Source organism: Struthio camelus, chromosome 1, assembly GCF_040807025.1.
Source record: "Struthio camelus isolate bStrCam1 chromosome 1, bStrCam1.hap1, whole genome shotgun sequence".
Classification (NCBI taxonomy): domain Eukaryota; kingdom Metazoa; phylum Chordata; class Aves; order Struthioniformes; family Struthionidae; genus Struthio; species Struthio camelus.
The window spans coordinates 118903956-118915107 of NC_090942.1; the positions used below are offsets into that span (position 1 = coordinate 118903956).

General features: G+C 39.0%; 1 protein-coding gene across 5 annotated transcripts in view; it reads left to right on the forward strand.

The window, feature by feature from the left end:
* Positions 1-7643, forward strand: part of MAP3K7CL (MAP3K7 C-terminal like) — a 33536-nt gene extending 25893 nt beyond the window's left edge. For 4 of the 5 annotated variants that reach the window (XM_068911843.1, XM_068911832.1, XM_068911821.1 and 1 more), the window contains one exon: positions 4559-4862. In XM_068911843.1, coding sequence (XP_068767944.1) covers positions 4559-4739 — 181 coding nt within the window. In that variant the 3' untranslated portion in view covers positions 4740-4862. Of the gene's footprint in view, positions 1-4558 lie in introns of all 5 variants that reach the window. The other variant, XM_009667622.2, reaches the window with a different exon arrangement.
* Positions 7644-11152: the final 3509 nt, after the last annotated feature.

The following is an 11152-nucleotide window of genomic DNA, read 5'->3' on the forward strand; positions in this document are numbered from 1 at the left end:
GACAAAATCTAGGAAGAATTTGAAAGAATTTAAAAGAAAATTGGTTAGATTTTTTTGCTAATATAAATGTTCATAGCTCTGTTTGCTTTCTTCACTCAAACTATGCCCATTTATGCCAACAAAATGTAGAGCGAGGGACAAAATCAGTCTGGAATGGGAGATATGATAGAAAAGAAAGAAAAGGGTGTGGAAGTGAGAACACACCACATTTAGGTCACAGAATGTAATTTAATTTATGTTCCAGAAACACACATGTATTTCCATAACAGATGTTTTGGGGTATCTAAGTTTGGGTGAAAGGGATGGGATGGCTGGTTATTTTGAGCACTTGTTATATTGCTATTACTAGATAATGACCCTGGATTATGTAGTTAAATATTAGCGTTGCCATGGTTGCTAGCTATATCTTATATTCTTAGCTCTGGCTGGTTTTCTCTTTTTCCTCCCCCAGACAATTCTAATATAACTCTCCAGAAAATATAATTTGACCACCACCTGGTTTAGGATCACTCCTTTTCTTTGTCATGGATATGATTTATTTTCCTTCCTTTACATATATTACTGTTGACATGCTGCGGAGCTGTCTGCTTAATTTTGTGGGGTCCTTCCTTATGCTTTAGCATGCTTTGATGATCCTGGGAGCACTTCCAAGGTCCCAAGTCCAAGTGGTTTCTCCAGGTACACTGTGTCTAGACTGTCTCTCCCAGCACTGCTGAGGCAAGTAGTCTTCAGACTTGCAGGTACTGCAGAAAAAAACTGGTATAAACCATAAAGATAACAACCTTTCATCTTACTAATATGTCCATTCTAGACCTGACTTTTCCTCAATTTACACATACCCAAAATACCGTTACCTGCCAAATCAGTGACAATTACAACTTTTCTAATACAAAGAAAAACCTCAACCTGCCCTATTGCATCAATGAATACTTTCCTTTTTCTGTGCTGGCATCTGAGAAATACTGTCATTACATTAAAACTGCTATGTGCATTAAAACTGGCTATCCCATTGTTTTAAAAATTAGTTACTAGACTTTGTTTAAACATGCAAAGGCAGTCTTCCCAGACAGCAGCTAGCTCACTGGGGTCTCCTGTTGCCTTCTGATGGAAAGCCGTGCCAAACACAGAATGAGGAAGGAACCTTACGGCACTGCCACCAGAAGGCACAACCCCATGTCACCTGGAAAGAACTGTGTAGTACCACAGGATCCTGAATACATTGTTCACAACTGGGAAAAGGCAAGTCTGTCTCTTCACACTGGGGAAGTTGTTTTCCTTGAGTCCAATCCATCTCCAGAAACACTTACCTCCAAATACTCTTATCTGCTCCATTTGCTAAAGATGAGCTAGCAGGAATAACTTGTCTTGGTATTTATTCAATGGGTATGTTGTTGTAAGGTTGCTCAGTGCTCCACATAGGTAGTCATTAAGGCCAGGACAAGAGACATAACTTCACTAAGGCCATGCTAGGTTTTTTTTTTTTGTTCCTGCTCTGGTGTGGCTTGTGGTTTTTGGTTTCACGCTGGTCTTCCCTTCCCACTCCAACACCTCCCTGAAAAAACGAACACTGAAAGTGTACATTACAGATTGTCTCAAAGCTTCAAGTACCTTGGCACCATTTTAGAAAATACTTTGTGAATGCTGTTAATGTTTAAACACAGGATAACCATTAACAGAAAACACAGATTACACAATGCTAGACCCATTTATTAAGCATCCATAACAAAGGCTAGATGGTGCAAGAGCTTAGTGTGGTGTTCTTTAACCTCTGAAAGCTAGTTCAAATCCTGGATTAGATCAGAAGCAAATGTTAGTTAGTGTCCTCATCCTTTTGTGAGCTTCGTAAACCACACCATTCATAACATTTAGCAATTCTCTGGTACTCTAATTTTAGATCTCTGTGGCAGGCTGGCAGTATTTGCTTGAAACATCACCCTACCCTTTAAACAGGTGTTGATCCTGATGGGAAGGGAATAAGTAGGTTCTGCTGACTCAGAAGCGGGCAATTTTACTACCTCAGTGTGAGGAAGCTTCTTTCTGGGAGAGAGGTTCCAGAGCACGGGCTACAGAAACAAGTATGCTTTGATCTTAACTCATTTTTGATTTTGTTTAATAGGAAAGCTGAATCCCAGGAAGTTATCTGTGCTGCGTGAATTTTAATGGAAAGCAGCATGAAAACTATACTTGCTCACAGCCTCCTCTTATCAAATCAGGACTGACATTCATTAATAGAGCTGTTTGATTTTGCATACTGTTTGCCACTGCCAGTCCTGGCTCAAGTCCAGCGAAAGTAGTTGGCACTTTCTTTTACGTGTACTAAGAGTTGGCATGGAAAGGGTCTTACCTGCTTTTAAGATGCTCATTACTTATTAGTGTGTTCGCTGCACCTCCCTTTAAGAACTTGATAAGCATAAGAAAAGTAAGGAGGAATGATTCTGAATTTTTTTTTTTTTTGGTACACTTTTGAGTGAACAGTCTGTAGCTTGAAACAGTTTCATCCTTCAGTCCAGCATTGCCCAAGCAGAATGATTGCAAAGAAATAGTACGGTAGCTCACTTTTGATCTCAAGAAACAAAAATCTTCCAGTGGAAGCTCCACGTGACTGAAGTAATTAAAACTAGTAGATAAAATCTGATTTTCCTTAGATGCGTTTCTTACTCTCTAAAATATACTTGCAATTACTTATTTGTGGTCTCTAGTCCCATTAATAGGGGCTGGAATGTTGAACTTTCTAAACAGACCAGTTCTTCTTGGCCAGTTTGAAAATTGGTTGGTCTAGCATGGCCTGAGCAAAGAAATAAACCTGTTAATGGCTTGCTCCTTTTACAAATTTTACAGCTATATTATGCAAACATTAATAGAAGTCTGCTAAACAAAAACATAGCCTTAATATTTTCTCTTGACAAATTGTTCAAATATACCTGGTGAATATATCTTATTCCTGATGAACGGAAAGAGAAGAGGTCTTTGGTATAGCATAGCAAAGTGGTGTAAAACAAAGCTGACTTATCTAGTTATGGGAGGATTTCTGTATACTTCAACTCTTGGATGATTTAAAATCGCTACTGGCAAGGGCTGCTACTCTCCCTAGTTGCTTTTGTATGGGAAACAGTTGAGAGGAATGTGCGTTCCAGGGGTCTCTTCTAAGATGCGACCTCTCCGAACTGCAGTAACTATGGCTGTAAACAACCACCTAAGCCATGAGCAAACTGTGCTATCACTGAAAGCTGTAATAAACAGAGTTGAGATTAAACTGATCCTGAAAGAAGGCTAGACTGAAGAACTCTTTTTCAAAACCCAGGTGCTTACACAGTGTCCTTTGTAATAGTTTTGCAGCTATGTAAGTGACATGCAAATATTGAAAAGCCAGCATTTTATGAATACTCTGTGACCTGCAGAGACAGACTTACTAGTCTGTTAGAATTTCCTGTCTGCAGGCACCGGTCTAGCTTGACAGGGGGGCTGGCCGGCAAGAACACCCCTTTAGAGACTGTGGAAAAAGCTGTCCACTTTGAAGACATTACATCTTCCCACTGATGATCTACCAGCATTGTTTTGGCATGACTGGGAAATAAAGTCACAGGGCTATGAACAGCTAAAGATTAACTAATCTCGGAGATAGGATGATCAAAAGAGCTAAGAACCTTTTAAAAGAGATTTCCTGTAGCAGGGGTGAAGAAATGGTCCGAGTTAAAGGGGAAAAAAAAAGCATAGGCCAGGCTAATCTGCTGGGTAACTAAGTGGAGAGCGATTAGATAGCCAGTGAGTTACTCACGCATTCAGTGTGTTCTGTTGTTGTAAGACCTCTTTTATCTTAACTTCTGCTGAGGTAATTTCAATTGATGCTGTACAGGAGACTTCAGCTTCTGTTCAGCTCTGGGAATACAGGGAGCTGTACGACTCCATCCTAGAAGAAGCAACAGCTTAAATCCTCAAGTGTCTGCTCTTAAAAGGACCAGGAGGGGTCAGGTTTGCAGTTTGAGAACTCTGCTCCTCAGCAGTAGAACTAAGGTCTGCATGTGTCTAAAATCAGTATAGAAATGATATATGTAGCTCAGATTCATATGCCTAGTATTTACTAGGAACATTATGGCAGAGAAAAGGAAACCAGGCATAATTCACAGAATCTGATAAAGCCAGCCAGCCAACCAACCAACCAAAAAAAAAAAAACCAAAAACTTTGCCCACTTTCAAATACATTTTATATTGAGAAAAAAATACATTTTTATTCATCTTATGAGCCATACAGGCAAAATGTTAGCATATGGTCTCCGGGGACTCGATTCTCCCCAATGTGCTGCATGTTCATTTCTAATTGAAATTAAAGCTATTTGAAGATTCTCAGCATTTTGCAGGTTTGGTCACTGAAGAACAAACATATCAGAGATTTTGACAGCTAAATGTTTCAAAGGAAAAGGAAGATTCTAATAAATTAGTTTTCTAGGCCTCTATTGCTTAGTTAATACCATATTAACAACTTATAGTCCAGCTCTAACATAACACATAATACATTTTTGTATACTTCAATTTTTAACCTATATTTTTTCATAATCGTCAGAAAGGAGCTGATTGCCAGGCTGGAACAAGTGGAAAAAGAAAGCATGGATGCTGCTCAGCTGGCTAAGGAGTATGCAGAACTGACAGAGGAGAATCGAACACTGAAGCTGGCCCAGACACAGTGTGTAGAACAACTGGAAAAGCTCAGAATACAGTACCAAAAAAGACAGGGATCCTCATAACTCTCAACAAGCTTATATGAGGCAGTATAATACAGTTCCTGCGCTGGAAAGAGATTTTAAAATAAAGGTCTGTTTAATATGTTATAATACTTTACTACAGATACAGAATATGTAGAAGTCTATATTTGATTTAATGCTTGCCAGTCAGTAGCTTAATATAATGGATATTTCATCCATTATATAATGGATATTTTATTTCAAGTAACATAATTGAAGTTAATCTATCCCCATTATATGTTCTAGTAGATCAGGTTTCTTTTCTAAACATATTTCTTCCAATTTAAGAAGATACGGACACACTAGAAAATGATATAAATAGTCTCTGTGTTGGGAATCTGGACCATACTAAGGCATACAGCAGGGGCGATGCTAATATATGGAATACATGTATGTTAATTTTAGTTTGGTGGAGATTTTTTTAATTATTTTCCTCATGCCTAAAGTGTTTGGAAGTTATCTTAAAATGGATCTCCTTATGGGTAAAAAAAAATCATGCTTTATTAGCCCGTATCTACTCTGAAGTGTTGTATAAAATTCAAGAAATTGCTCATTAAAAAATTAAAGTAACACAATTACTTTTTATCAAGTGAGTGTATTGCCAGTAATAATTTGCAAGTTATGAAATTGAAAGGAAACAGATGAGATCAAATTTTCCTTCCTCAAGCATAAAGATAGCTTGTGAGTCTTTTTTTTTGTACTTTTTGGCATGCAAGAAACGAAAACATAATATGTAAGCGCTACCATCATAGTTTCAACTGAGAATATGACAGTACAAGTACCATAAGGGTATTTTGTTCTTATTTTCTGGGCTGTTTTGAAACGTAAGTGGCTATAAGTAGAGACAGGAGTTCTGTGACATACAAATAACCTGGAATTAAAATATTTGTTTTACTTGCTCTATTTATCCTTTTATTTTCCTAGATCAATTGAAAATTGTTTGTTATACTTCCATTTCTATTCATACAATATTTTTTTCATTAAAAGCAGATATAGAAAAGGCATTTTATGTTCTGAATGTTCTTAAACCACCCTGTATTTTTAACTTCGCTTGACAGACTCAGCATTGGCAGCATTATGAGGTTGGAATTCACATGTGTCACTAGTACTAAAATGTATCTTAATAATTGAAAGCTATGAACTTAAGAATTCCACAGGAACCTTAGCTTTGATTATTATCACTAATCTGTTAGAAAAATGGGATTTTAGGTTAATCAGAACAATTCCCGGGGAAGTCCTTTGGCACCAAAATGTTCCCCAGCAATTCTGGCAACAAAGGGGACAAACAAAATATAAGTTGCCTCTTTGTTTCTCTGTGCTGGCTACCTACATTACACCCGGCAGCACAAGAGTGAGAACAAGCTGCACGTTACTAGTAATAGCCCAGGCAACAGGAGGAGAGTGCAAGGAGGTTGTGGAGGAGTCCAGCCTTGAATTCGCTTCTCCTGAGCCGCCAGGGCACTGTACGTGCCCAGCGCTGCCTGTGCCCCAGCCAGTGCAGAGAGGCAAAGGGAAAACACTGCTCCAAGGCACGTGCTTTCTCCTGGGATGCCTGGGCGATAAAACCCAGTATTCCTCTTTCAGAGCACATTGTTATCTGAGGGTCCGCTTTGTCTTGTGGAAGTTGAAGGGGAAAAGCATAATGGATAAAAAAAGCAACATGTGGGATGTCAAGTATGGGAATGCTGGAAGAGCCTTGATCTGAGTTTTGCGCTGATGGCGAACATACCCTGTACAGTCGTCTTGGTTTTGCTTTGAGCACAGGACGTGGCAGAATTTGGGATGTATTCTTCGTTTCTTTATTTACATGTTTCAAAAACGGGAGTATCCTTTTCAAAATGAATGTATGGATTTAGTCACAGATTTTCTATCTAGCTTTGAAAACATCAGATAGTCTGTTTGGTACTGATTTCAGACGCAGACTTCCACAGTAGTCAAGAACTTAGACTACGTTGAATTCCACAGAAATATATTAACACAAATTCACTTGAGTACCCCAGTTCTTCAAATAGGAATTTTAAATTCGGTGAAAACTGGACAAAATATATACAGTTCTCTTATTATCTGACTGATTGTGTGGAAATTGGCCAGGGAGCATAACTTTACCCACCTTGAAATTTTCTAGTTAAGAACAGCCGTTATGTTTTATATGTCAAAATAGTCTCAAATCATACTTCCTGAGAAAAGTCCAAAGGAGGGCCACATTCATGCAGAGAAGAAATAGCCCGCATTTTTGACACGTAGTCAAAAGATTGAAAGAAGCCAGGGAAAGAAGATTTGAAAGAAGCCAGGGAATATGAGTCTTCTAACTTACAGATACTGATCAATAAGGAAGTCTTTGGGAAACATTTTTACAGGTGCACAGACACTAAATTCATGGTGTGGTCCAGTTACCACCCAGGATAAATATAGAACTCTCTAAACACCAAACTAATTGAAGTCATAGCTCTGTATTTAATCTGGTCTTTAACTGTTTGCAATCAATTTTTTCCTCCTATTTTTAGTTCTGGTGCAAAGTCAAAAATAGCTGTTTCGTATGCACATATTTACATGCCAGCATAGATGCTCATGTGTCTGAGAATAGTGACTCAGAGAGATTGCATCACAATCCAAATGAGTAAAACTAAAATAGAACTACCTGGGAAGAAAAATTAAAGTGTATCACAGAAACAAAGTAAGAAAAATTAAAGGAGAGATGTTATTCAAAGATAAGAGGGGTAGAGGAGTGTGATTTTCCAAAAATATTCATAGACAAGTGAAATTAAAATGCAGAAAAGACAAGATAACCCAAAAAGTCACTTAAATTTTGCCAAGAGTAAAAATGGCTAGAACAGCCTTCTGAGAGGTAAAAGCTGTATCTATCACTCATCTCTTGATTTTTAATGTTAATTAAAGTGATGATAAACGTTTTCATAGTCAATGACCTCTGATTTTGACATGCTGAATTCTTCTGTGGATGTTAGTTTGAAATGGTCAGCTCTGCTGGCTCAGTAATTGAATTTTTTTTTTTTTAAAGAGAAGATTTACTCTCTTGTTGTTATTATTTACACAGTATTTTCCAAATAGGTAACATGATTTGTGTTCTTCTTGTTACTCAAGGTGAGACCTTAAATCGTTCTGCTTGCTAGGTCCATTTTAAGTGTAATACAGTAAAAAAAGTGTTTTACACAATTATTTCAAAGATGTTTTGACTCTGCATTTTACCCAAGAACTTAGAAGCCAATTTCAGCTTCTGAGTTCAATTCCCAATGAAGCAGTCAGTTTTATAACTTCTGACCAATGCCTGTAATGACTGCAGTCATATTCAGCAACACCGCAGCGCCGTCTGAAACTTTTGGTTACATTTCACCAGTGGTCAGAATGCAAGGAAACACCAGTGAAAAGCTCAGGTGACAAAAGTGGTTTCTAAATGCGTAAAACTACATAGACACAGTCTGTTAGATGCAGTGTGTTTCTTTGTATTACTCAGGTTATTCAGGATAACAAAAATAAACGTGTTATTACCCTGACAAATTCAGTTGCCTCAGATCACTTAAGAAAACAGTCAGTGAAGTACATGGGTTTAAAAAAACAAGACCTGTGCTTTCCATTTCCCATTATTACTTACTGACTTCCTTCCATCGTTACAAATGCTGAACAAGCTTATTTTTAAGTATTCCAGTTAGCAAGGATATGACTCATGCAGTCTTGAAGCTGGTAAATTCTTGGGTGATTTTACACTTGAAAAATCTTGAAAACAAAGACCTACAGGTGGTTTTTTGTTTGGTTGGTTGGTTGGTTAGTGTTTGCCTTTCCAGGATTATCTCTATTCTCGCTGTTTTTGTGAATTAATTGTCTTTGGAAACGTCCTTCCTTCCTACCCCCCCAACCGATTGCTTTATTGCTGTATAGGGCTTTGTGAGCATTTTAAGTCGTTGACAGTGGTTAGAAACGCACAAAGATGAGACGGACAAGCATTTTCAAGCTTCCTTTAGACTATATGGTTGGGGAGCTCTGGCATGTGCCCATTTGCTGCTAGAACTCCAGTCCCAGACCACCTCGGAGAAAGGAGCTAGTCTGACCTGGTCTTTGATTAGAGAGTCACATGGTATTTTCCCCACAAACATTGCCTTGCTTGTTCAATGCACGAGATGGACCTACCTAGAGGGGCAGGGGAGACTGCTGTCTGAAGGGGCCCTGGCACTGTTGTCGGGGAGGGTGCAGAGGGTGCAGTGATTGAGGAAGAGGATTGCAGGAAAAGAGAGAGTGGTTCAGGCAGTCACGTGGCAGGAGGATCGCTAGCCCCAGCCAGCAGGACGGTGAGGAAAATTGACTGAACCTGCGTAGTGGCATCACTTTCCTTCCCCTTGCATGTACTCCCACATGCTAGCCACAGTGTGTTGGGGGGGTGGGGGGGCAGTCTTTGCCCTCACATTAGAGCTTTTATGTCCATATACACATAGAAGAGGGGCATAGAAGATGCCAAATAAATGTCATTGAGCTCCAATTTCTAAAGGCAGCGAGCATTAATATCTGCACTTAAGTTTACAAAAGTTACACTCTCAGCCTTAAACTGCTCTGTGGTGTTAAATGCTCTGGGGAAAAGATGAACAAACAAGCAAAGTATCAAAGACTGCACATCCAATATGAATGGCCATTTTGTGCTTTAATCTCTGTATGCTTCAGTTCCATTTAAAAGGAGGGGATAGGAGGACAAATGAGAATAATAATTTATCTTACAAGGTACTGTGTAGGGGAAGTAATGTGAGATATCCAAAGATAAAACAGTGGAAACATCCTTGGAAAGCCCATGATGTCACCATGGTAGGGCTGGAAGGCATGCAGTGATGAAGGTCCAGGGCTACATATTGAGCAAGGAGGACAGTGCAGATTATTGAACAGCTGGCCCCAGTCGTCCCTCCTTGAATGTGGCTGGGCTTCTCTGGTAAAAGACCAGGCAATGGGATTGTAAGACTTTACCATAGTTCACACTAAGGTGGGGAGGGAATCCAGCTAAAGTTGGATGGGTAGCCTCAGTCTTATTCTTTTCTCCTCTGAGCCCTTGATTTTGCAGTCTTAAACTGCAAATTATTGAGATGATGCTTAGATACATACCAAAACTGTAAAACTGATATTTTAAATGTAAAGTAGACAATTATTTTATAATAATGAAAAAAATAAAATCAACCTTGTCTGGAGCAACCACAATCACCTATAGGTTCTTTACTGTTCTTTAAAAGGAATGTCATGGTTATATTCAGTATGTTACACCTATTTACTACCCATATGAATGAAAGATGGCAATCATTCACAAAATACTGTTCACTTTGACCCAAGGTTTCTAGGCTGCACAGTCGAGTGGTTTAAACTGTAGAAAGCACAAGATTTAGTCTATGAGTCACTCAGCACTTCTACACGCCAATCATCAGTTCTCCCTTCTGAACCTCGGTTCCTTTAATTGCCCCCGACCACAAGCCACGTATCTTCCCCCGCTCCTGAGTAAGCAGCATCAGTCTGGAACTCGGATCCAGTTGACCAGTTACGTCATGACATGGTCTGGTGATGGCTGTGTGCTTCACAGAGCTGCCGAAAGTTACAATTGCAGAGTGTTCTGGGATTTGGGATGGGTATACGGCAGCAAGGCGTTCTGCCAGCATGCAGGGCGTGACTGAGAGATACTTTCTGTTTCTTTAAACAGCGTAGGGAAATATGTGAACATGTGGTCTATGGATTTAGTGACTTGTCTGAATTTTATATTATATTTTAATACAGAAATTAGGGAAATGAAAGGAGGATGTGTGTGCTGAAGTAACAAATGTATGGCCAGATGTGAGACTATCTCTTGGGTGCTGAGAATGAGTATGGCGATGTGAGAACTGTGAGTGACAGAAAGGAAGTAGTTACAGCTAAGAAGAGGAACCAGTGAGTGGGCTATATGCCTTAGCCACTTGCTTTCTTGCTCTTTATGGCTTGCATCAGTGGGATGCAGAGACTGTTATCCTTAACTCAACATATAAAAACCCTTGTGTGGACATTTTCGAGAGCTTTTCCAAGCCTAGTCTACACAACATTTTTTTACTCTAAAATTGATTTATTTAAGGGCATGTTTTTGTCTAACATGCCTAGGATCAACAAAGCTGTACTGTGATAAAGAAAGATGCCCATAGCATTGCAGATCGGTCTCATGTGAAAAGAGGAATAACCAGTACCAGTATATGGCTTTTTTCTGCTGATACAGATGCATCCATGCCAACTGCTGTATTTCCATTAAAAAAAAAAAATCACAGCCTTGATTAATAGCCTATATATAGTTAAAACTATGCTGAAGGTAGAGCACTTTTGTGCTGAAATAAATGCATCCCCACTAATCGGCTCTTACTGCTTTCATTGCATAAATACAGTTTGGTGCTTATATTAGCTAGGTCATATTAACATCA